Source organism: Bos indicus, chromosome 23, assembly GCF_029378745.1.
Source record: "Bos indicus isolate NIAB-ARS_2022 breed Sahiwal x Tharparkar chromosome 23, NIAB-ARS_B.indTharparkar_mat_pri_1.0, whole genome shotgun sequence".
NCBI classification, from domain to species: Eukaryota; Metazoa; Chordata; class Mammalia; order Artiodactyla; family Bovidae; genus Bos; species Bos indicus.
Window position 1 is genome coordinate 45,491,566 of NC_091782.1, and position 27,226 is coordinate 45,518,791.

General features: G+C 44.7%; 1 protein-coding gene across 8 annotated transcripts in view; it reads right to left on the reverse strand.

Moving 5' to 3' along the window:
* The window catches only part of PHACTR1 (phosphatase and actin regulator 1), a 521,847-nt gene that overhangs the window by 182,273 nt on the left and 312,348 nt on the right, over positions 1-27,226 (reverse strand). For all 8 annotated transcript variants that reach the window (XM_070778380.1, XM_070778378.1, XM_019986131.2 and 5 more), the window contains one exon: positions 18,391-18,555. In XM_070778380.1, coding sequence (XP_070634481.1) covers positions 18,391-18,555 — 165 coding nt within the window. The remainder of the gene's footprint in view (positions 1-18,390; positions 18,556-27,226) is intronic.

Genomic DNA, 27,226 nt, shown 5'->3' on the forward strand with positions numbered 1-27,226 from the left:
ATGCAAGAGACAAAAAATATTTACCCACAACACATTGAGCCCCAGAACCAATTCTCTACCCTAAAGAAAAAAGTACACAATACAGAAATGCTACACAAACAGATTTCGCTGGCAGGGTTATTTATAACAGCACACACTCAGGGAAATGTCTTACAGTCATCAGGAAGCCATCATAGCTATGAGCAAGAGTTCTACGATGACCCAACATTAAGTTTAAAAATTAAAATGAGAGTGGGATAAAAATTAACTCCATATTAGATTTTTTTTCTTTAACCTTCACATTCTATTGTTTTTTGCTTTAAGGATGTTGCCTGAAATACACATAACATTTTTTTCCATTCATATAGAGATAAAAAGTTGCAGCACAGAGAATAACATTTGTCCTGTTGGAGGTTTACAGGACCTATGTGGACAGCTGCAAGAACAAAGGATTCCCACACCAAGAAGTTTGGGACAACCAACCACAGCCCCCCCTCACCTTGCCTTTAAAAATGCTTTGCTGAAACCCTAAAAGAGTGTGAGGTCTGGGGGGGCATGAGCCACCCATTCTCCTTGAATGGCCCTGCAATAAACCTTTCTGTGCTCCAAAATCGTATGTTTCGGTTTGTCTGGCCTCACTGTGCGTTGGGCACATGAAATTGAGTTCGGTAACATTTATATTTTGATTTCATCTTTGTGAAGTTACTTTGAATGAATGTGAGCAGATACATATGTAAATGAACGTAACTGATAAGCATGTAGGATACAGGGTGAATTTTCAATTTTCAAACTTTAATGGAAATTTTTATTAAAAAAAAACTCTCAAGCTTATTTAGAATCTAGACACAAAATTATGACACTAATTTCCTTACATGGGGAGACAGTTTGTGATAATACCATAAGTCGACTCTTTTTAGAGATATTTATATATCTTCCATTAGCATTCAACACACAAGAGCCCACTGGTCTTTACAGAACAGCCAGCAACGGATGTGGCCATCAGGAAGGCCCGTTATCATGAGCACCTCTGTAAATACTGACCTGACCCAAATCTATCAAATGAAGTTTTAGTCATTCATGCAGCAGGCAAGAAGGATCCTCATCGTAATGGCAAATTTTCTGTTAATAAATCTTTCCAGTTGTCCATGCATGAAATAAGAGTTTTGTGCCATGGTGGAGAAATTGTATAATTTTTTTTCCCCATTTAGGAATACATTATTGTAAAATGATATTGTAAAATGCCAGTTCATAATCGCTTCATAGAATCTTCACAGAAACACCTGGAAATGTAATTAGCATGCTGTTCAAACTATTGCATTATACAAGCCCTTCCTGGAGGCTGGGAAGCATTCAAAGACCCTTTACACGGGCGCCCTTGACAGCCAGGTGCAGGGGTAGCAGGCAGCTTCCTACAACTGCGGAGCCTCTCACGGCTCCCAAGAAGCCAGGCACTATAAACCCCAGACCAACGAACAGTGCAGCCTTTCCAAGGACAGAGCAAGGCTGCTACGACCACAGAAGGGATATTCATTCTCTTTAGAAGCTCACACTGGGCTAACTGGAGGACAAAAATAGACGAAATGTTACAATAGTCTTCTTCTATGCTGAAACGACATCTGCATCTGAACATCATCGCCTCTCTTCCCTGACTTCTACCCCACAAAGCCCTCTCAGAGCGCTGCTGACTAATAACTCACTGGGACTAGACAGGGAAGTCCTCTGTGGCATCTGAGGTTATCACCCACAGCCTCCTTCCCCAGGTCAGACTCAAGGCAGGTTCTTGGAACACACTGCTTCCTTTCATTCACAGGATTTCATGAATAGTTAACACACGTTATAGTCTTGCAATGCCCCCACCCCAACTCACCCCTGAGCTGAGAGAGAGAAGGAAGACCTTTAAAACTGACCTTCAGAAACGATTCGATTCATGTGTGGGCTCCCCATCTATTTTCCCATTAAGGTTCTTTGAAATTTGTTTTAGTCAAACGAGCCCCAAATCATAATTGATCCACTGCGGAAGGTCATTCCTCTATTTCCTCTAACTGTACAAGGAAAACCAGCCCCAGTACAAATCAACCAACACATAAGAAGTCGTGTTCTTTTGAGACAAGTTAATATATATCATATAAGTATCATTCTCTGCTTAGGAATGCCAGCATTAATCACTAAATCACCAAGTCTTCTTTCTCACATTATTTTGTTTTCTTAATGGGTCCTGCTTCCTGAATTCAAGTGTGTTTAACACGTCTACCTAGATATACGTACATCTCAACCTTTTCACTCTTTTGACTGCTTCAAGTCACATGTAACAGTGATATTTCTGAGCAAAGAAAGCCTAGATGACTTCGGCATTAGATGGACTTGCATTCAAACCCTTTCAGTTCAGTTCAGTCACTCAGTCTTGTCTGACTCTTTGCAACCCCATGAATCGCAGCACTCCAGGCCTCCCTGTCCATCACCAACTTCCGGAGCTTACTCAAATTCATGTCCATTGAGTCGGTGATGCCATCCAACCATCTCATCCTCTGTCATCCCCTTCTCCTCCCGCCTTCAATCTTTCCCAGCATCAGGGTCTTTTCAAATTAGTCAGGTCTTCGCATCAGGTGGCCAAAGGATTGGGGTTTCAGCTTCAGCATCACCCCTTCCAAAGAATATTCAAGATTGACTTCCTTTAGGGTAGACTGGTTGGATCTCCTTGCAGTCCAAGAGACTCTCAAGAGTCTTTTCCAACACCCTTCAGGGGCTTTACCATTAACCAGCCAAGTGACCAGGGGAAGTCACTGACCCTAGGCCTCATATTATCTTTATCTTTAAAACAGGTATTAGCAGTAACTGCTCAGTAAGTGCTCAAACAGATATTAGGAGGAACTGCTGAGGCTGTAAGAGCTATATCACAGCTCGTTGAGTATTCGCCATGCAGTGGGCACTCAACTATCCTCTGCTACCACTGTTATTGCTAGTGCTAATACATTATTACCATGTTCATAGTGAATAAAAGTCCAAGGGGAAAAGGTTAAAGAATTCTGGGGAAACACAGAAGATGAAACACAGCAGGAAGGGAAACACAGCAGACCTCAGAGACATTGTGGGTTTGGTTCCACACCACCGCAATCAAGGGATTATCATGATAAAGCAAGCCACATGAATTTTTTTGGTTTCCAAGTGCATATAAAAGTTATGTTTACACTATATTGTGGTCTATTAAGTGTTCAATACCATTCTGTCTAGGAAACAACCTACATACCTTAAAGATACTTTATTGCTAATAAAACGCTATCATCTGAGTCTTCAGCAAGTTGTAGCATAACATCGAAGATTCTTGATCACTATAACAGATAAAAAAAGTTTGAAATACTGCACAAATGAGCAAAGTGTGACACAGAGATACAAAATGAGCAAATGCTATCAGAAAAATGGCGCCAATAAGACTTGCTCGATGCAGGGCTACCACAAACCTTCAATCTGCAGAAAATGCATCATCCTCAACGCACAATAAAGCAAAGCATGATGAAATGAGGCATATATTAAAGCGACCGTGCAGAAAGGAGACACACATTGTAATGGGAACAGATAAGGAACTAACATACAGGCTGGATGCAAATGTCCCCAAACTGAATGGTGATTCATCACATAGTCAAGGTACTTCTGGACTGGAAGCCTGATAGGGCAGAAATGAGGCATCTGGTGCCCATGTACTTATTTGGGAATAAAAGTGGGATGGTCCAGCTGAGGGCTGGCTTCATCAGGGTGGAGGCTGGACCTGCCCATGGAGATGTGAATCCAAGGAGCCAGCAAATGTCTGAGAAGGTAACTGAACTTAGGAGGCATCAGAGCTTCAGAGGGGACAAATGAGAGCTTCCAGAGGAAAGGATGAGGAGGGAATAGAGCTGAGGAAGGGGAATAAAGAAAGAAGAATGTTCTGAGCACAGACGGGAAGAGCTCAGGGCCAGTGGAGCACACTGTCTGGTCCAGCGAGAGGCTGCAGTAGAGCGTGAGATGCCTGGAGGGGCTGGAGGTGGGAAAAGCGTCCTTGCGCCTGCTGGCCCAGGAGCTGACGACAGGCACAGTCAAGCACTGTGGGGAGAGGCGCTGAAGGACGAGAGAATCCGTAATTAGTGGAAAAAACTGGCCCTGGGACAAAATTTCCAATCAAGACATTCAGCAGAAGTGCTGAAGAAAAGAGACACAGTTGAGGGCTGCAGACAGATACTGAACTCTGCAAAGATGCAGAGACTCCGTGACCACTGATGAATCCAACTGAACCGGCAGACGATGAGGGCCGTGTGCATGTTCTTAAGAGTTTCAGTCCAAGCGGCCCCTTCCACTCTCCCTTCAAGTTAACTGGCACGTCTGCTGTGTTTGCACAGCAGAACCGGTCTCAGGGCCTGTAGCTTCTGTCCAGGTGGCTTTGCACACAGTCACTATGCTCCCTGCCTTGCCTGGCACAGACCCACTTCACGCTTGCTGTCCTGGCTCAAGTAGTAATGACATCTCATTTTACTGTCAAAGATGTCCAGGTTTGGAAAATAAAGTACACGGTCGGTGTTCCTTCCTATGTCTTTGTCTACTTTTGAGCGTCTGGACTTGCCACAGAGATCTGATTTTCAGGAGATTACACCTTCATTGTTTTTTCCCCCAAGAGTACCTCATTATAATCAGTATTTCTGCCTGTGATGTAGCAGAGGAGAAACCGGATGAAGCACTTCCTCGGGGGCCATTGTGTGTGTTCACTTAATTGTAAATTCACAGAGAAGAGGAAATACTTGAGTGAACTAACCTGTGGGCACCTAGGAAAATGCGGGGTAAACTTCAGCTGTGTGGAACTGTACAAGGTGTCTGAAAGCAAACTCTTACACCCAGTACCCAGATAAACATTCCCTGGTGGTTCATCGGTAAAGAATCCTCCTGCCAACGCAGGAGATGAAAGAGATGTGGCTTCGATCACTAGGTGGGGAAGATATCCTGGAGAAGGAAATGGCAATCCACTCCAGTATTCTTGCCTGGGAAAACTCATGGACAGAGGAGCCTGGCAGGTTACAATCCATGGGGTCACCAAAGTTCAGACATGACTGAACACACACACACACACACACGTCTAAGAGGAGCTCATCATAACTGTCGTCTGACACATACACCGTTCAAAAGCTGAAACTATGAAATAACTATTTCATTACTCTTGGATGTTTCTTTGCTTTCTAAAGCACTTCTAGGAAAAAAAAAATAATGGCAGATAAAACTTACAAAATACTTAACTATGTTCAAGGTATTATCCTAAGAGCTTCCACAACTCCTTTTTCAATCTTCACAGCTTTATGAAGTGTTGGGTTTATTCCTATTTTAGCTGAGGGAACTGAGGTCAGAGACTACAAAGTACTTTCCTGAGACACCTGAGCAGAGAGGCTGCAGGGTCTGTGCCTTAACCACTGGTTCACACCGCCTCGTCACAGGGAACTCCGATTACCTTGCAAGTCAGTGGCCGGGCAGACGCCTCATCACAAATGCTGTGAAGCTTGTGTCCTTTCAGAATCAGTTCTGCCGATGTCCAGCCCTCAAACAAGCACTTGCTCCAGAAGCCAGGCTGTCAACGACTGCTCACCTAATCCAGGATCTTTTGTTTCTGTGTGCCCTATAGCAGAAAGATGCCATGTTCCAGGGCCAACAGAAATGCGATGGTTTTGAATGGTATTTGCTTGGAGCCAGTTCATTGTATTCTTTCTTAGTCAATAAACAAACAAACCATCTGCCATGTACATGACACTGAGCTAGATACTGTGCGATGCAAAGATGGGTAAGTTGTTAACCCCTGCCTCTAAGGGCATTCAAGAAAGAAATCATGATTTCCAGTGTCCGTGTTTATTGATGAGATTCTCTTCCTTCACATTTCAGCTTTCTAGAGATAAGTAGGAAAAGGAAAGGATCCTGTAACATCACTTTAGTGCAAATGAATGGTATGTTTTAGCATCTAAATTATGAGTTCCCATATTCATGGATCCAAAATGCAACGTAAGTGACAAGATGCCAGGCTTAAGTTCTTACCCTGCCATTTCTAACTGAAAAATATTTAGCTGCTTTAATCATCAGTTTCTCCACCTGCCAAATGGGCCTAATAACACCATGCAGGTCTGTTGTGAGAGTAAAGTAATATGGCATGGAAAGGGTCGTGCATATTTCACATTCCCAGAAAACCCAATAGATTATAACAATTTCCCTTGTTATCAACAAAACTGTTACAGCACATTATACATGGAAAGAAGGGAATAAGCAGCACTCGCAGTTTTCTTACACCTTGACAATGGAGGTTGCTGGCTTGCAAAAACGGCACCCCATGAACCATGCTCCTGGTACTCACACTCTTGCTTGGTTTGCTTCAACAAAGAGTCTGGGCTGCTCCGGTGACTTGTTTTTAAGCAACAGAACCCTGCAAATGTGATACTGGGCCAACTCTGGACAAGAGTCTTAACTGGCCTGGCAGCTTTTACTTTTGCATTCTTGGGGGCCCTGAATCACCCTGCTGGACAAACCACAGGAAGAGACCTCGTGGAATGGCTCTGTGAGGACCCAGAGAAGGAGGGAGGCCCCAGGAGCCTCCAGTCCCATCTGTCTGCAAACACGTGAGAGGCCCCAGGGCAGACTGACTGAAGAACCATCCAGCTGAGCCCAGTCACAGGATGTAATACAACTGAGTTCATTGCTTTAAGCCGCTAAGTTTTGGGGTGTTTCATTCCAAGCAACAGATAACCCAAGCAACAGTACTGCCCAGATAACCTGACCTATGAACTCTGATAAACTGAAGAGCAATCATGGAAGTCCTTCCAAGGCGGGGACCTTCTGGCTTATGCTTCAGTTGCTGCCCTCACCTCTCCACTTTCAGACTATTAGAGGACCTCAACAATACAGCTGGCCAGCCACTGCGCTTGGGTACCCACTATGTCAGGTGCTCTACCTAATGCTGGGGGTCAGAGGGGCAAAGGCAGGCAGGACTGCCATCATCAAAGACTTCACAGTCTTGACATGTAAGCAAAGCACGCTGCATAAAGTTCACTTCAACAGGAAACAATGATTTCTATACAGTCTCCACTCCAGGTGGGGGCTGATTTTCACAACCTTTAGCCTGTCCCTCCTAGAGTTGTCCTTTAAAAATAGGACCACTAAGTCTACTTTGCCTTCTAACCCCTAGATGTTCCCGCTCTGGGCCATGATGGGTACGCAGGAAAGAAGATTCTGTACCTGTCCATGCTCAGCCTTTTTTGTTGTTGTTCTTGAAGAAACTGAATTTTCCAGTCATACAAGGAGAACTGTGATCCAGCCAGGTGCTGAGAGCTACACAACTTGATGATTTCTTATTAAAATCAGATGCTCAATAGTGCTCTGATTATTTGCATGTTTGTTTTTCCTCGTCAGGAGACTTGTCGTCACTGAAAAATGTGTGGAGACACACTTAATCTGCCTCCACAGTCACTGCGCTGATGTTTCTGTTTCCCCTGGAATGCTAAAGCCACGTGAAGGCGAACTCTGCATCTTGACACAATCCAATCAATCTCAAAACACGCTTCCCTTAAGCTCATACCCCTTCTGGTGATTACTCTGTATTTCTCCTTCTCCCTTCTAGCCAAACTCCTTAAAAGAAGTCTGCTTCCTCAGTGCTCATTTACACCTTAACCATAAGCTTTCTAAACTCCAAGCCATATGGATTTTCTGAAACTGTTCTTCCCAAAGACACCAGTGATGAGTTGTCACTGAACCCAACAGGCACTTTTCAGTCCTGACTATCTCGTCAGGTCCTGGCAGACCGGAGCCCCCTCCTGTCTTGAGATCTGGACAAGGAAGCCAACAACCCCTCCTGTTTTCCTCCTAACTCCAGCGGGCCTCGTCTACCTTCTCCGTAGACTCCTCTGTCTGTGTTCCTGACTTACAGGTCAGGGGACCTCAGGGGGCTCTGAAAGCCCCTCTTTGCTTCCCATGGGACATTCTCCTTTGGACTTTTCATTCCATGGCTTCAACGAATATCCAGGTCCCACAACTTGCAGATCAGCATTTCCAGCCAGACCTCTCTTGATTCCAGTCCTCTGTATTCAGTATCTTCCATCTATATTTAATATCCCTCCAGCATGCCTCCAAATATATGCTCAATTTTCCCCATAAACACGATGTAGTAAGTGGTACCTCCATCCATCTGACTGGCATGTCATTGCTCAAGAGAAAAACCAGAGCATGCTCTTTACTCTTCCCTTACTCTTCACATCCAAGCTGTAATCAAGTCCTGCTCATTCTGTCTCCTAAATATCTCCAGCAACTGTCTTGGTTATCTTCATTTCTCGCTCACAGTATAATCAACCACCTGCTAACCACTTTCCTTGTTACCAGAACCAGAGACACTTCATATTCCTTTGGTTGTGACAGCAATGAGGTATCTTGATTCTCTCACAAGCAAATCTTCTGTCATTACAAACACAAATATATAGAAGAAGCTACATTAACAGCACTGGGTACCCCTGCAAACTTTCCCCATCATATAGAAAAGGAGCTTTCAAAAAGGCAGGTCTTCCGACAGCTTCCTGAGGATAATGCATCAGGAAAAAGCCTGATGAGAACTCCACGATGTTCTCATGAGAACCTCTAAGAGCAGACCTTTGCCCACCTCTTCTTCCTCATCTCTCACATGCTCTGAACACCTCTAAGCCAACAGTCCTTTCCCAACCACCACCTCTCTGCAAGCTGTAGACAGCCAATCTCTCCTGTCCTCTTTTCCAGGCTTCCTTCCACTGGGAGAGAAGATTCTCTCACCCCCATTGCCTAACCCCTTAGTTAAATGCCCCTTTCTCTAGGAAACCTTTCCTGGTAAGTTAAGAGTGCAGCTGGCTTTGTCTCCTTTGAGTTCCTGGAGCTCTTGTGTGTCTCCCATCACTTTCACTGGGCTGACCAAAAAGTTCATTTGGATTTTCCCATACCATATAATGCAAAAACTGGAATGGACTTTTTGGCCAACCCAATGCTCTGTTGTAATTATTGACTTCATTACTTGGTTTTCCCTTCAGGCCATAACCTTTGGGGGATGGGGGACTTTTCTGTCGTCACTGCTGCCTTCTTTAGGCACAGTGGCAGTGCTTGGTACATATACGTGGGTGCAACACGCCAAGCTGGTATTATTTCTAGACTTGCTGCGGTTTACAGAAGTCTGAAATTCTAACCTCTGGCCAGGCGGATAACATTACCTTGTCAGCTGGGAAAGCGCGGCTACAAGAGAACATTAAAGTTAGGGCACAAAGTCCTAAACCAGCTCTCTTCCAAGCACACATGTGTCTATTCATGATAACTGATGTTGTCTATCTATCAGTTTCAGCTCTCCACCTGAATGGGAAGGAAAAAAACTTCCAACTCAAGAGTGCCAGTGATGATCCAGAGGGTCTTCGTAGTGAACACAGCCAGTCTTGTGCCGGATCTGAGGCAATGATTCCACTTGTGAAAGGGATTTTCAGTTCTATGCCAGAAAAGGATGTCACGATAAGCCTGGAAGAAAAGTTTAGGGTTTCATTCTCTCTTCCAGGAATTGCAGGTGACCTAGGTCTTCCCTGGAGACTCAGATGGTAAAGAATCTGCCTACAACTCAGGAGACTGGGCTTCGATCCCTAGGTCAGGAAGATCCCCTGGAGAAGGGAATGGCAACCCACTCCAGTATTCTTGCCTGGAGAATTTCATGAACAGGGGAGCCTGGCAGGCTATAGTCCATGGGGTTGCAGAAGAGTCAGACACGACTGAGCAACTAACATTTTGCCTCAATCACACAGCATGCTAGGGATCCCTAATAGACAGGAATCAGCAAGGTGGGGCTAGCAGGGGGGCCAACTGTCCTGGATATCAGTGACAGACTCTCCCTTCAGAGCCAGGAAGCCAACACACCAGGTCCAAAGGCAGAATCCAGTTTACACTGTCTTCACTATCTTCCCTGGTGGCTCAGAGGCTGAAGCGTCTGCCTGCATGCAGGAGACCTGGGTTCGGTCCCTGGGTCAGGAAGATCCCCCTGGAGATGGAAATGGCAACCCATTCCAGTATTCTTGCCTGGAGAATCCCATGGACAGAGGAGCCTGGTAGGCTACAGTCCACGGGGTTGCAAAGAGTCAGACACGACTGAGTGACTTCACTTTTACTTTCACTATCTAAGCAGTTTTATTTGAAGAAGAACAATTCTAGAGACATGGGCTACCCAGGGAATCCTGAAGCTAATGGCTGCCAAAGATATCAGTAACTCTGCATGAATGGATGGAAGAAATAAAGGAAGTAGAGTCTGGCCCTGAGGGAAAGGGGCGACTAGAAAGTAGCTGAAGTAGGTACAAGCCAGGGTTCAGGGTTGGCTCCTGCTCTGGGGAGGGGCGGTGTGAGATAAGCAAAATCTACAGCTGGAGGGCAATCAGTCTGGGGACCTAATGAGAAGGCTGGAGCTCCGTGCTCACGTGAGTCCCTAAGCATCTCCTACCCACAGTTGTATTCATGTCATGCTATACAGAAAAACACTGGGCAAGTCATGCAGACTGTTCTTGGACCCTGTTATTAATATGAACGGAGCTCCCAACACATTTCAGGCCTGGCCCTTCAACACTGCTGGCAGTTGGGTGGGGCTGGAGCCAAGTAAGGCAGCGCTAGGGGTGAAAAAAACCCATCTGCCAGGAGACATAAGAGACGTGGGTTCAATCCCTGGGTTGGGAAGATTACCTGAAGAAGGAAATGGCAACCCATTCCAGTATTCTTGCCTGGAGAATCCCATGGACAGAGGAGCCTGGCGGGCTTACAGTCCATGGGGTTGCAGAAGAGTTGGACATGACTGAATGACTTAGTACTCACAGAGCAAACAAAACCCAGGGGTTGGTGCTCAGGCTCCCAACTGTGTGCCAGGCAGATGGACCGCCCATCACTTCTGCTTGAAAGTCGCTGCCTTGCTGCGACACAACTTGACCTGTGCTAGATGAGGGTTTGTTAATAGCTGGAGTAAATGTTTAAAAAGCAACCTTTGATTTTCTATGAATTAAACTGCAGTACTTTACTGGCCTGAAATTATTATGGGCTGAATCATCTCAACTGGAATAAAAGAAACAGAATCTTTCCAAGAACATATCAATGAACAATTAGTTGAACAGCAGAATCAAAGGACAGTTCCTTTCATTACTTGATTGAAAATAGGAAATTAAATCAGCACAAGATTTTGCGATAAGAGAGATACATAGGGTGTTTGCCCTACGTATGGGACAGGATCATTTCTCACACTCTAAATAACTTCCTGACCTATTCCTCCACCTCAGCCACCCACTTCCAAAGCTTTGGTCTGCATTTTGTCTCCATAACTTTGAAGATCGCAAGTTCAACAACGCGGTTCTGAACCCACAAGCTCCTGTCCTGCCAGCTTGCTTCTGGCAACCGATCCCACTGACCGTCTTAAAATTCTTTGACTTCTTTGGAACTTAAAGTCACTTTTTATTAGAGTTATTTCTTTTGTTTAAATTATGGAAATATCAAATATACTGAAAACTGTAGAGAATAACATTCACGAACCCACCACCCAGGATACACATTAATACTGGACCTTTTTGCCTCATATTGTTTAAAAGAAATAAAATGTTACAGTTTCTGTTGAAGTTATCAGGAATCCCTCCCATTCCCATTCACTGTTTTCAGGGCATATATACTGCTGTAAAAACTACAACGTATCTCACTCTGTCCATCCTTCTACAATTTGCTTCCTTCACTCATCAGCGTCTTCAAGATTTGATTTTTTAAAATTCCTTTCAACCCACTGGACCTCTCCTTTCCTATCCAATGTAAATTCTAGGAGCACATTGGAATGAATTGCATCCCCTCAAAAGATGTTCAAGACCTAACCTTCATCAATGAACCTTACTGGGAAATATGGTCTTTGCACACGTAACTAAGTTAAGGATCTCTGGATGCAGTCATCTGTCCTGGACAGTCGAAAGCATCAGTTCTTCCGCGCTCAGCCTTTTTATGGTCACACTTTCATATCCATACACGACTACAGGAAAAACCACAGCTTTGACAATGTGAACCTTTGTTGATGAAGTGATGTCTCTGCTTTTTAATATGCTGTCTAGGTTTGTTATAGCTTTTCTTCCAAGCAGCAAGCATCTTTTAATTTTGTGGCTACAGTCGATGCTTTTGAACTGTGATGTTGGAGAAGACCCTTGACAGTCCATTGGACTGTAAGGAGATCAAACCAATCAATACTAAAGGAAATCAACCCTGAATACTCATTGGAAGGACTGATGCTGAAGATCCAACAATTTGGTCACCTGATGTGAAGAGCTGATTCATTGCAAAAGATTCTGATGCTGAGAAAGATTGAGGGCAGGAGGAAAAAGGGAATGACAGAGAATAAGATGGCTGGATGGCATCACTGACTCAACGGACATGAGTTTGAGCAAGCTCCAGGAGATAGTGAAGGACAGGGAAACCTGGTGTGCTGCAGTCCATGGGGTCGCAAAGAGTTGGACATGACTGAGCGACTGAACAACAATCCTGGATATGGAATGGATTCTTCATGCAATGTCTCCTCTCTCCTCCTAAGAGAAAGGAGACTGAGATTTGAGACAGAGAAATCAGGTGGGATGAGGACCATGTGAAGACTGAGATTCAAGTCTGGCAGCTACAAGCCAGGAAACACTTAGGGTTGCCCAGTAGCTACCAGAAGCTACGAGAGGCATGGGATAATTCTCCCTCAAAGCTTCTGGGAAGAACCAACCTGCCAACACCTTGATATTGCACTTCTGGCTTCCAGAATTATGAGAGAAGAACTTTCTGCTCTTCTCAGCCTCCAAACTTGCAGTGATTTGTTACAGCAGCTGCAGGAAACTGACATAAATAATCCCCGTTGTCTATCTTGCCCTTTTATCCATCTGGCAAAACTCCAGCCATGGACAGACCCAGCTATCTGCTTTATGCATAGCTGTGCTCAGACAGCCATGCAGACTCATCACCATCGACCTGAATTGGGCCTAACTCTGCACATCTTCCTCATCTCCTCCCTGGTAGGAGATGATTTTATTTATCACCTAGGAAGACTCAGGGTCACTTCCAACTTCCTACCTGACCAGGAAACCAGGCCCTCTGATTCCCTTGCTTCACTGGAGGAGGCTGTTTAGCCCTTTGCAGATGCTAATTCTCCCATCGGTGCTCTATATCCCAACTACCTCTGTCATCTCAGCCCTCTTACCCTTTTGGTTTCATATTTTCTAACTCTTTCTACTGGATTCCTCACACTGGCTCCTCCTGCTTCTGTCCCCTTCATCATAAAACGCCAGCAACAAATTAGAAGGCACACACACAGTCCCTCCCAAGCAAAATGCACACGTACAAGCCCCTGAAGACACATTCGTGTCCTCCACCATCCATTCTGGTCTTGTCTCTCTTCTCCACTTGACAGCCAGACATTTTGAGAACTTATTCTTCCTTATTTCCTGCTAAATTCTCACTCCACACTCATTTGGCACCTACTCCCAAAGAATCCACCTCTCACTAACTTCAGTGAACTCTAGACGACCAGAATCACTGATGCCGACGGGCATTTTTCTGTACCTCTTTCACTTGACTTCTTCATGGCAATGAACAGAGGTCATCATTCCCCATGTCTTGAAACATTTCTTGTCTCTTGGCTCCTGTCTTCACATCCTTCTGGTTTTCCTCCTACATCTTTCTTCCTCCTTCACAGGTTCAGGCCACTCTGTCCAGTCACTAGCAATGACATTCTTCCTCTGTCTACAAGACAGTCTTCAGCCCATTTTCTTCCCTTTCCCTACTCACTCCCTTGCCAAGCTCACATATGGTCATCGCTCTAATCAACACGCGATCCCAAAGTAAATTCAGAGCAGACCTCTCCTCTGCCTTCTGTATATTCAATGCCAACACTGGGTATCACAAAGTTGACTCGAACAGAGACCTAAAATTAGAACCATTTCCCCTGCACTTCCCCGCCCTGCCTCCGCTCCTCCAAACCTGTCACTCTCCCAAAGGACTCATTTTTAAGGCCACGCCATATACCCTAGATCAACATTAGAGTGTCAGATGTGACACTTCTCTCTTCTTCTGCCAACTGATCTGTTGCTAATTCCTGTCACTAGTTTCTTATGACATCTCCTAAATCCACCCATTATTCTATCACCAAATATTAGTCCAACCTACCAGCACCTGCACAGCAACCTCCTAACTGGTTTTCCTGCAGCCACGCCCACTCTTGTCTAATTTTTCCTACAGGATACAGGACCAGCGAGGCTCCGGTCTCCGGTAACCATTCCAGCCTCAGTCCATCCCATATGCCTTGCTTTCCATTCTCTAGCCACTGATTTTTGCTTTCCTAGCTTGCTCACTCCTGCTCTGTCCACCACAGGACCTTTGCACATGTCATTTCTGCTACCTGGAATGCTAATTTTATAAATTTTTACTTCTCCTTCAGATCCCAGCTCACATTTCTCTCTCTCAGGAAAGTCTCCTTGCTCCCTGAAGCTCCCCCTCTCCACCATTCTTTTGAGTACCTTCCCTTCGCTGTCCTATCACAGGTGTGATCTTAACCGTAACCGTAACCTTTACTCTTGCAATTTGATTGTCTGCCTCTTCCAACGACACCACGCATGCCAAACCCACAAGATCTGGTTTCCGCTCACGCTCATACCCCACGGCCAGTGTCAGTATGTGGATGGCACTCAGGACAAGGTTTGTATTATTTTTTTTATTGTTGTTCAAGCCCTAGGGATGCAGGAAAGCTTTAGAAGCACAAAGGGAATTTTGGCACATGGTAGATTTCCAGGGCCAACTCCTGCAGCTTATGATTTTCTGTCAAGAGGAAACAAAACCGTAATTTGGTGGCATCTTCACAGTTTATTCCTGCCAGTTCTGCTTTTCTATAAATACAGTCCTCATTTTCAAGGGATCTGGAGAAGATGGCTGTGGTTGACTACTCTGGGGGAGGCCCTCTCGATTTCGGACAGGATGCTGTCACCTGTCTCTGCCCCTGGGGCAGGTGTGGGGTGTGTGCTGGACATCTGTTGCTGATTCTACAGAAGCTGGACCTGTCGGGCTGAGTGCATCACAGGACCTGGGCAGGGCACCTGAGGGCAGGCCGAAGGGCGTGTCAGGATCATCTCCACGAGGACCTGTGATGTGGTGTTCTATCCATTCCTGTTTTATTCCTACCCTCGTGTAACACCGGATGCTTCTGAGAGAAGCTCCCTGTCCTGTTGGGCTTTCACCACCATCCAAAGTTCAGTGCTGAAGACCTTTTAAGGACACCAGCCTTTAGCTTGGAATACAAAGACGTTTGAGCAGCATGGAACGTGGAGATAGGTCTTTGATAAACTCATGTAATTGCTGATGCCAAGACTGAGAAAATGTTGAGCTCATCATTTTCCAACGTGGTTCTCTTATTGCTAATATGGCTTACAAAGCCAGACTTCTGGATGCACCTTTGAAAATGCTGTATACACAGACACATGCATTCTGTAACTTGAGTTACAGGGAAACTACAGTATAGCTAATTCTGGCAAATTAGAAATGTAACTCACTGTGGAAATAACAATAGGCCAAGTATCCACTGTATTAATGTCCTTTTGTGTAATCAAGAAAGCACACAAGTTTAAATGCAAATACATAACATAAATGTAATATCTGGGCTTATTCTGTGTATTTAAAATTGTGGAAATTGTTTTACATATGAAAATACATTACATACACATATGTACACACACACACACAACAAATATTTGCATAATGGTTGAAATTGATCAACCAATTAACATTCCCACAATCAGTCAATTCTTTTGTATACTTGACGCTTAGCCACGCATAGTAAAGTCTGTACTTTAAAGTACTATTTGATCATACACACAATTTATCATGTTAAACATCCTTCAGTTGTCATTGTTTTCTCTGTGAAGTTAAGAACTAGCACAGGAAGTCTCTCCTTATTTACAAAAATCAGGAAAAATATTTCTGAATCCAGTTAAGAACAAAATATACTACAGTGCACACCACTGACTTAAACTAAAAACCAGATTAGCTGGTTACAGCATATAACCCATCCATTTATCATGGTTTACAGACAGCCCACAGCCTAGCTTCCATTTTCTCTAATTCAGGAGCTGACTGGCCTTTAAAATAAAGCCACACAGGGACTTCATTGGTAGTCCAGTGGCTAAGACGCCACGCTCCCAATGCAGGGGGGCGGGGGTCGATCCCTGGCCAGGAAACTAGATCTCACAGGCCACAACTAAGACCCCACACACTGCAGTGAAGACAGAAGGTCCCCCGTGCCATGACCAAAACTCGGCACAGCCAAACAATAAAATAAATATATTTTTAAAAAATAAGTAAAACACATGGAAATATTACATTCATCTGCCAAATGAATCAGTTTGGCCACTGAGGTCATAACAACTTGCTAAGATGAGTTAATACTAAGAAAGATTAAAGTTGCAATTTTGCCTATCTCAGGTCTTAATTCTTTCTCTCTAAAGTTTTAAATGAAAAAATTTTCAGACTTTAATGGTTCATGAGTAGTCTGATGCCACTGGATTTGCATCCATCAAAGGACAGGTTCTCTGATACCTTAAAGAAGTCAGCACAACGGTTCAGGTGCGTTTTTGCACAAGAAGCCTTGGAGCTTCGCCCCACGGTCTTGCCAAATGGACCAAGCCAAGCTCGTGACTGTCCAGAGGAAATGCATCCGCTACAGCATCATTCAGGAGTTCATGCTGATACATGGCCATTATTTAAATGTATTATATAGGATTGTTTCATTATAAGCTGTTTTCATAGCACAGTCAGGAGGACCACAAAGGAATCTGTGGAATCTTATTTTTTTCCAGTGCTTCCAGAACATTCCCTGTTTCTTTCCTGTTCACATCTGACCTCTCACTTTGCCTGAGAATATATTTCATTTATATTTCTGTTCTCCAGGCAATGCTCTGAGTGTCCTTTTCTGTTTCACTCTGGGGGGATATAGGAGAGTCATCCTTTTAGAGTTTTGCTTGCATGAAAACCTCTCAGAAGTGTTTAGAGATATGTAAATGACCTACACGCTTTATGATACCTTAATAAGCCTGTATAATGGAGAAAAAGCCAGGGAGAATGCATTCAGGTGAAGAGACTGTCAGCGGGGTGACAATTTAGAGATTCATGCAATTCACAGATTCATTCTAATCTCAGGAATGAACAAGTGATGGCAACAGGACATGGAGGCATCCATCTCAGAAACAAGCAGCAACTGGGGATGGCTACATGAACACTGGTACAGATTTCAAGACTTGGCAACTTTCCTATCTCTTTCTCTTTCATTCCTCAAAGCAACCAGCATGAAAATTCTCAGATCTGTAGACAAGGTACGAGAAGCAGATTGCCTACTTCACACTTTGGGAGTGAGCCACAGCGGGAAGAGGACCAAGAAAGAGAGAAAGTGATGATTCTGAGGAGGAGGGAGAACAGGACATGGGGTAAGAAGGAACTAAAAGCCCCAGAGTGGCCCTAGATGACCTGTGTACTTACGTTATCAAAATCAGAATGAAACAGAGAGAATGAATCTGCATGGTTCCTCCATCATCTCATCTCAAACCCAACACAGAGAAACCAGAACTCTTAGCATTTCTTTCCCTAGGCATTTCTCTGTGTAATACTCTTACCTATTAAAAAAAAAATGCACATAAAGTGCCACCAGGAACATCCTACTAATACATAGTCTCGTAAGGTACCATTCTCACCCCATCTCACAAACGAGAAAACTGGGGTGCAAGGTTCAATCAACCAAGGTCACGCAACTAACAAGTTTCAGAGCTGAACTTGAAGCTAGGTCATCTGACTCCAGAGTCAGGGCTCGTCAGACCCCAGCCATGCTGAGTGTACCCAGATTCCCTTGCTGTCGACTAGGCTATGAACTAGAGAGTTACCTTTGTCATTTTACAATGATGCTTCACTTATTCAAGATTTTTCCTCCATAAAAAAAAAAAAAACCTATTCCTATCTGCCAACAACCATATACAACTTACTTTCTGCTCTGTGTCGATTTTTAACCAGAGGAGGGAAAATAAGGATAAAAAATAAGAAATGGATTGTCAACGCTGGAATGAAAGCATTCAAGTATGGGCAAGGTGGAGTGCTAAGTTCAGATATTTATAGATCAAATCAAAGTGGTGGTTGTATAAACCGAAAAGCACCAACAAAAAGCCCGAGACTCGTGAAAACACATAGGATCTAAAAGCCATTTTCAATCACACTGAAGAATTATTCCACACGAGAGCAATTCCAAGGCTTGATTTTTTTCCCTTTGGTTCAGGCAGCCAACTGTAATTAAATTCTACTAACAAACCTACTGAGTTGAAGTCAACAGATGCCCAATGAAAAATCAAGGCAAACAAATAACCTTACCTGCAGACGTGTGTTTGAACTTTTCGCTTTTCTTCTTCCTCCATTTCCAAGGCTTGAAGATCCTCCCCAGGTTGGCAAACTTACTTCTCCTCCGGATGGGTGGGGTGTGGGTACCTGGGACGAGGGAGTCAGAACGCATGGCCGCCAGCCTCTCCACTTCCTCAGCTTGTTTTCCCGAGGAGGAGATGGAAAAAGGAGAAAGAAAAGTGTTAAAACGGGAGCCTCACAGATGGCCAACGTTTTCCATGGTTACAGATAACAGAAACCACGTGACCGAACTTCCGTTTCTCTTTTTGCCTTTTGGAATGGGAGTCATACCAACATGTTCTAAAGGCTGGTGACAGTCAGCCAAAGCCTAGGGGATCTGGAGCACCCAAAACGGATTTGGCCAACCTTAACCTAGGCTCGAGAAGGAGGACGAGGAGGAGCAGAGCCCTCCTGACACAGAGACTCCCAACAAGGCGAGGACAGGCCGTGAGAAGAGTCAGATGACAGTCAGTGTAACTACCGGTGCAGCACTTTCTCGAGTAAGACTTGGCAGACGCTATCACTACAACACCGTCTGCTGAGAAAAGAGGGAGAAAACATTTACCAACCGTCCATTCCAATGCCAACACGTTCCACCACCCACGACGCTCTTTCCTAGGATGATGCTTCACCCAGACGGGCAGAAGCACTAGACTCTACTGAATGAGTGGCTCCACCTTAAAATCCAATTGACTGTTTTCAGAATCACACTTCAGTAGATCTTATAATTGCTTTAATTCCTCTAGGTCTTTTTGTTCCTGGTACTTTGCTTTAATAAAAAATTCTTAGAAACTGAGAGTGGAGAGTGACATTAGGTACCATCTAGACTCATCCCACAGAGAAGGCAATGGCAACCCACTCCAGTACTCTTGCCTGGAAAATCCCATGGACAGAGGAGCCTGGTGGGCTGCTGTCTATGGGGTCGCATAGAGTTGGACATGACTGAGCGACTTCACTTTCACTTTTCACGCTTGGAGAAGGAAATGGCAACCCACTCCAGTGTTCTTGCCTGGAGAATCCCAGGGACGGTGGAGCCTGGTGGGCTGCCGTCTATGGGGTTGCAGAGTCGGACACGACTGAAGCGCCTTAGCAGCAGCAGCAGACTCATCCCAACAACTTGACATTTGAGGACATGAAGACCTTCAAACTCATAATGCCTCGGGGACCCTTTCTTAAGGGCCACAATCTCTCTTACTCCTTTTACCACTTGGGACAAAACTTTTCCAGTGTACTTGAGCATCCATAGATCTCAGGGAGGTAAAGAGAAGGTAACCTTGTTGGCAAAATCAAGGCAGGAGGGAGGGACCTGCCTTTCCAGAAAGTCCAGTTACATCTAGAGCTAAGGCCAACACAGAACCACTCTGCTGAGCCTCTAACATAATCCTTCAGAAAAACTCCTGGACTTCGCAACACAGGCTGATCTCTGAAGCTCGGTCTTACAGCCTGATGTTTTACCTGCTGTCATCCAGTATGGACTGAACTCAGGAGATTCAATTATTCAACAGAAAGAGAAAGAACAGCACTGAAACATACACACTGCCATGTGTGAAGCAGATACCCAGTGGGAATTGGCCATATGATACAGGGAGCTCAAAGGGGACATATGTATGCCTATTGGTGATTCATGTTGATGTACGGCAGAAACCAATACAATACTGTAAAGAGATTATCCTCCAATTTAAATAAAAACAGACCTATATATGGGACCTCAACCATGTGCCAGGCAGTGTGCGACAGTGACAGATGATGGCAGGTTGGTAAAGGCTGTGGGCAAGACTGAAAGGAAGTAGATGAATTTTAGAGACGTCTGGGAAGCCAAGTCAACAGGACCCAGGACTGATGGGTGGTTGAGGGGGAGGAGGCAGATCATTCCTGATGCCCCATGGATCATGTCAGTGGAATGGCCCCCTCCATTCATGGAATCAGGGAACACTGTGGGGCCATCAGTTTGGGGGACGGTGGTGAGCACTCAACAACTTGAACACATTGCATGGCGAAAGCACTTAACCCTTTGATTACAGGGTTCAGTGCATGGGGACCCCTCTCTTCCATCACTGTCTTACGTGACCACTTAATAGTGAGCCAGACACTGATCTTTCCTGGAACAGATACACCGAAGAACTGGACATGCTTGGGCAGAGTCTAGAGGAGGAGACAGTGGCATCAGTGTGGAAAATTCTGCTGTCAGAGGGAAACTGCCAAATTCAACAGAGGCAAAGAGGACAGAGGGGCGGACTCTTCTTCGTCACTGGAGAAGACCCCAGGGTGTGCCATCTGGGGCTGGATTTTAGAGAAGGAACCGTTCTCCCTACATGGGGAAGAAGAGAAGTGGATCTCTGGAAGGAGAAAGAGACCCAAAAGGAACAGAGCGGGCTGAAAGAATACGGCATTGCCTGGGAGCTGTAAGAAACCCAGGGAACCAGCGGAGTCAGCTACGCTGGGTGAGACGGGGAGTCAGTGCTGAGAGGCGGGCATGGGTCCAGAGCCAGACTCTGCAAGCCTTCGGAAAACTGGGTGTTTGGGTTTCATCCTATTTGCAGAGGGAGATGGACGGGAATCTGAAAATGGGAATTGACATTATTACGTTCAACGAATACTTCCGGAATGCTCACTGCGTACCAGACACTTGGGCTATGTCAGTTAACAGAAGATAAAAATACCGACTGACGGAGCTTACACTGGGGGTAGGGTGGAGAGCAGGCAACACACAGCAAAACCAAGTAAACCGCACTGCATGCTGGGAGACAGCCGCTTGAGGGAGAAAAGAAAAGGTAAGTACGACAAGTAAATGACATCAAGAGTGTCTAGGCTGGGGAGGGACTCAGCCTTAAATAGCCTGATTGAGAAGACATACGACCAGGACACAATCAGATTTGTTTCCGAGAAATATTATAGTGACAGCCAACGGCATCTTGAACTGGAGTGTGAACAGACAGGTGGTGGAGCGTAACAAAGGAGCCCACCAGACACATCTGGAGGGCAGTGACAGAAGGGGCACGGAGAAAAGACGTGATCCAGCAGAGAGAGAATCAGCACATCACGGTAATCTTCTAGATGCACATGGCGGAGGACAAGAGAGCAAGAACGAAGTTTTCGCTTCCCACGACCAGGGAGATAATGAAGACTTTACGTTTTAATGAACTCTGACTAGAAAGGAAAGAAGCAGAAAAGGATGGTTGCTCAAGGACAAGGGCTTTGAAACCAAATAATGAAGTCTTTTTTTTTTTTTTTTCTTTAGGGGGTTGGATTTTATTTCTTAAGCTCACGGAGAATTACTGAAGAAAGTTTGTCAGGAAGGGATGGGAAGACAGGATCACATTACTAGGCTGAGCAGCAAGCACTAGCGGAGAGCAATAGACTGAAGATGCTGGGAAGAGATTGAGAAGTTTGTGAAACAGGGTTCTTAGGGAGGAGAGGTGGGATCAAAAGTACTTACAGAAATCAGTCATCAAAGACTTTACTCTGAGTTATGAACATCTGAACCGAGGTCTGTGATCACAAATGGCACGGATCAGATGTGAGCCTCAGGAAGATGAATCTGGCAGCAATGGATAAAGTGGATTACTGGGGACTGAAGAGACAAAGATAAAGATGGAAGAGACTTTAAGTAAGTCTGGGCTACAGAGAGGCTGAGCAGACTGGTTTAAAAAAAAAAACAAAACTGCAATGAGGAACTAGAAGCCAAATAGAGCAAGTAAACAGCCTCTGGAGCAATACTGATTTTGGAAATTATTCTCTTTAAAGGCTACCAGCTGCTTGAGTTGGTACCCTCTTGAGTGTGCTAAGTCGCTTCTATCATGTCCGACTCTTTGCAACCCCCTGGACTGTAGCCCACCAGGCTTCTTGTCCATGGGATTCTCCAGGCAAGAATACTGGAGTGGGTTGCCATGCCCTCCCTCCTCCAAGGGATCTTCCCGACCCAGGGATCCAACCCGAGTCTCATGTCTCCTGCACTGCAGGTGGATTCTTTACCACTAGAACCATCTGAAGGCCCCCTCAACAACGCCGAACAGCTGGGAAGAGCCACATAGTGACAACTGTGGGAAGCCACAGCAAGGTTTTGAATTCAGGATGGAAACCAGCTCAAGACAGTCTGGTGACCTGATTCCCACAAGATCACTTTCTCTTTTGTAGCCATCACCTTTTGAAAACTTCTTACCTTAGTTGATAATCTCAGCTTGTCCAGATTCTGCACCTATCTTCCTAATCTAGTCTCCTGCCTTCAAACTTACATGTTACACTGTTGCTAGATTACTTTTCTCAGAAATTTCCCATGGCTCCCCATAACTTAGAGTAGAAAGTTCTAGTTTCTTGCTTTGCCCTTCAGGAATCTCCATCTGAGTTCCTGCCCAGAATGATCTTCTAGTACTTCTCTAAACAGAGTTTGCAGCCCAAATGAAACGCTGCCTGGACCCAACAGACTTGAGGAGTGGGAATCAAACCATTGAAATTATATGCAAAATTTCATGTCTATTTGAGTATCTGCATTTGGCTGGAGGAGTTCCCATCATTTGAGTCTCCAAACACTCTAAGACACAAAAGGTAAAAAATTTAAAGCATCCAGGGGCTTTCCCGGTGGCTCAGAAGTCCCTGGTCTGGGACGATCCCACATGACTCAGCAACTAAGCCAATGCACCACGATTACTGAGCTTGTGCTCTAGAGCTCGGGAGCTCCAACTACCAAGCCCACATACCACAGTTACTAGAGACCTAGAGTCTGTGCTCTGAAACAAGAGAAGACACTGCAAAGAGAAGCCTGCTCCCCGCAACTAGAGAAAAGCCCACACAGCGACTAAGACCCAGCACAGTTCAGTTCAGTCGCTCAGTCGTCTCCGACTCTTTGCGACCCCATGAATCGCAGCACGCCAGGCCTCCCTGTCCATCACCAACTCCCGGAGTTCACTCAAACTCACGTCCATCGACTCAGTGATGCCATCCAGCCATCTCATCCTCTGTCGTCCCCTTCTCCTCCTGCCCCCAATCCCTCCCAGCATCAGAGGCTTTTCCAATGAGTCAACACTTTGCATGAGGTGGCCAAAGTACTGGTGTTTCATCTTTAGCATCATTCCTGCCAAAGAAATCCCAGGGCTGATCTCCTTCAGAATGGACTGGTTGGATCTCCTTGCAGTCCAAGGGACTCTCAAGAGTCTTCTCCAACACCACAGTTCAAAAGCATCAATTCTTTGGCACTCAGCCTTCTTCACAGTCCAACTCTCACATCGATACATGACCACAGGAAAAACCATAGCCTTGACTAGACAGGCCTTGTGTTGGCAAAGTAATGTCTCTGCTTTTGAATATGCTATCTAGGTTGGTCATAACTTTCCTTCCAAGGAGGAAGCGTCTTTTAATTTCATGGCTGCAGTCACCATCTGTAGTGATTTTGGAGCCCAGAAAAATAAAGTCTGACACTGTTTCCACTGTTTCCCCATCTATTTCCCATAGAGTGATGGGACCGGATGCCATGATCTTCGTTTTCTGAATGTTGAGCTTTAAGCCAACTTTTTCACTCTCCACTTTCACTTTCATCAAGAGGCTTTTGAGTTCCTCTTCACTTTCTGCCATAAGGGTGGTGTCATCTGCATATCTGAGGTTATTGATATTGCTCCCGGCAATCTTGATTCCAGCTTGTGTTTCTTCCAGCCCAGCGTTTCTCATGATGTACTCTGCATAGAAGTTAAATAAGCAGGGTGACAGTATACAGCCTTGACGTTCTCCTTTTCCTATTTGGAACCAGTCTGTTTTTCCATGTCCAGTTCTAACTGTTGCTTTCTGACCTGCATACAAATTTCTCAAGAGGCAGGTCAGGTGGTCTGGTATTTCCATCTCTTGAAGAATTTTCCACAGTGGATCCACTGATCCACACAGTCAAAGGCTTTGGCATAGTCAATAAAGCAGAAATAGATGTTTTTCTGGAACTCTCTTGCCTTTTCCATGATCCAGCGGATGTTGGCAATTTGATCTCTGGTTCCTCTGCCTTTTCTAAAACCAGCTTGAACACCAGGAAGTTCACGGTTCATGTATTGCTGAAGCCTGGCTTGGAGAATTTTGAGCATTACTTTACTAGCGTGTGAGATGAGTGCAATTGTGCAGTAGTTTGAGCATTCTTTAGCATTGCCTTTCTTTGGGATTGGAATGAAAACTGACCTTTTCCAGTCCTGTGGCCACTGCTGAGTTTTCCAGATTTGCTGGCATATTGAGTGCAGTATTTTCACAGCATCATCTTTGAGGATTTGAAACAGCTCAACTGGAATTCCATCACCTCCACTAGCTTTGTTTGTAGTGACACTTTCTAAGGCCCACTTGACTTCACATTCCAGGATGTCTGGCTCTAGGTCAGTGATCACACCATCGTGATTATCTGGGTCATAAAGATCTTTTTTATACAGTTCTTCTATATATTCTTGCCACCTCTGCTTAATATCTTCTGCTTCTGTTAGGTCCATACCATTTCTGTCCTTTATCGAGCCCATCTTTGCATGAAATGTTCCCTTGGTATCTCTAACTTTCTTGAAGAGATCCCTAGTCTTTCCCATTCTGTTGTTTTCCTCTATTTCTTTGCATTGATCGCTGAAGAAGGCTTTCTTATCTCTTCTTGCTATTCTTTGGAACTCTGCATTCAGATGCTTATATCTTTCCTTTTCTCCTTTGCTTTTCGCTTCTCTTCTTTTCACAGCTATTTGTAAGGCCTCTCCAGACAGCCATTTTGCTTTTTTGCATTTCTTTTCCATGGGGATGGTCTTGATCCCTGTCTCCTGTACAATGTCACAAACCTCATTCCATAGTTCATCAGGCACTCTATCAGATCTAGGCCCTTAAATCTATTTCTCACTTCCACTGTATAATCATAAGGGATTTGATTTAGGTCATACGTGAATGATCTAGTGGTTTTCCCTACTTTCTTCAATTTAAGTCTGAATTTGGCAATAAGGAGTTCATGATCTGAGCCACAGTCAGCTCCTGGTCTTATTTTTGTTGACTGTATAGAGCTTCTCCATCTTTGGCTGCAAAGAATATAATCAACCTGATTTCGGTGTTGACCATCTGGTGATGTCCATGTATAGAGTCTTCTCTTGTGTTGTTGGAAGAGGGTGTTTGTTATGACCAGTGCATTTTTTTGGCAAAACTCTTTGCCCTGCTTCATTCCATATTCCAAGGCCAAATTTGCCTGTTACTCCAGGTGTTTCTTGACTTCCTACTTTGGCATTCCAGTCCCCTATAATGAAAAGGACATCTTTTTTGGGTGTTAGTTCTAAAAGGTCTTGTAGGTCTTCATAGAACGGTTCAACTTCAGCTTCTTCAGCGTTACTGGTTGGGGCATAGACTTAGATTACTGTGATACTGAGTGGTTTGCCTTGGAAACGAACAGAGATCATTTTGTCGTTTTTGAGATTGCATCCAAGTACTGCATTTTGGACTCTTGTTGACCATGATGGCTACTCCATTTCTTCTGAGGGATTCCAATTAGCCAACTTAAATCATCTTCTGCTAAGGAGTACAGGGAGAGGGTATACACTGAAACCAAAAAAAAACAAAAGCAAAAAAACCCAGATACGAGTTATTCAGGATTGCCACAGAGTTCGCTCTCATAGTTGGTGCTTCCTAATGGTCTGTTCAGCCAGTAAATGAATGACGGCACTGACCCCACTCATTCACACCATTTTGAGAGGTATGAAACTCAGCATCCCTATTTGACTCAGAAAAATGCACTGCGAGGACCAAAAAGCTCTTTCACAATCACAACTTCCAGAAATGAATTAAAATCATTCTGAAATTACCATGCTAAAATAATTATAAGAAATTAGGAGTGCCTTTGAAAAATTTAGAGTGGAAAAGAGCTGACAAACCATTACAAAGGCCTAATTATAACTCCATCTTTAAATGAATCCTTATGAAGTATATTATTAAACCCAAGATGTTTAGTCCTTAAGTCTGGAGTTTTTGAACAGATGGATTACTTTAACTGTTTATGTTCTAATCATCACATGACTTCTTCCCCCCGTTCATCTGATGGAAGGGGCTAGCTCTCAACCTGTTTTGCCCCTAGACAATGATCTTGGAAGGCCTGAAAGTGAAGAAAGAGACCAACTCTGAACACAGTTTGAAGAGGAAGAAAAACAAGAAAACAGAACACGGCTCAGAATACAGTGGCCTCTGTCCAGCCAACCCCAGGGACAGGAGCGAACAGGATGGAGCCGAGTAGGTGAGAAAGGTCTGTTTATGAAAACAGCCTTCTTTTGAAACACATCAAGAAAAGGCTGCTTCGCCCAAGCCCGCTGCTCTCAAAGGTGGCTTCCTCTTGCTGCTGAGAGAGGAGACAGCTGTCTGGAGAAAGTGCTCCATTGAGACACAAATCAGCTTGAATGTCAACGGCCAGAACTGAGAACACTGACCCCCGCAAGGTGGGAAGCTGGGCAGCTGAGCCCATTCAGAGGGAGGAGGGGAGGCCTGGATCTCTGGGGGTCTTCCCTGCGCATCTATCAAAGATCCCCTCCTAATAGACCAGGTGGGCTGGTCTCCCTTTCAGGGCATAACTGGGATGGATTGGCTTTATCAGACAGCGGGGCCTGTCTGGGAGGAGGTGGCTTTTCATTCTCTTTAGCAAAGCAGGAGACAAAACACTGATGGATGCATGATTTTAACACATTATTGACCAGGGGATTTTTGTAGAAGCTAATGCCTGTGGCTGGTGATTTGTTATGTAAGTGAATATTGATACAGTCCAGTCAAAAACGTTCAGGGTAACAAATACCTGAGCATTAACACCTCTCTGGTCAATAAGTTGTTAATTACCAAGAACCCAAGGAGC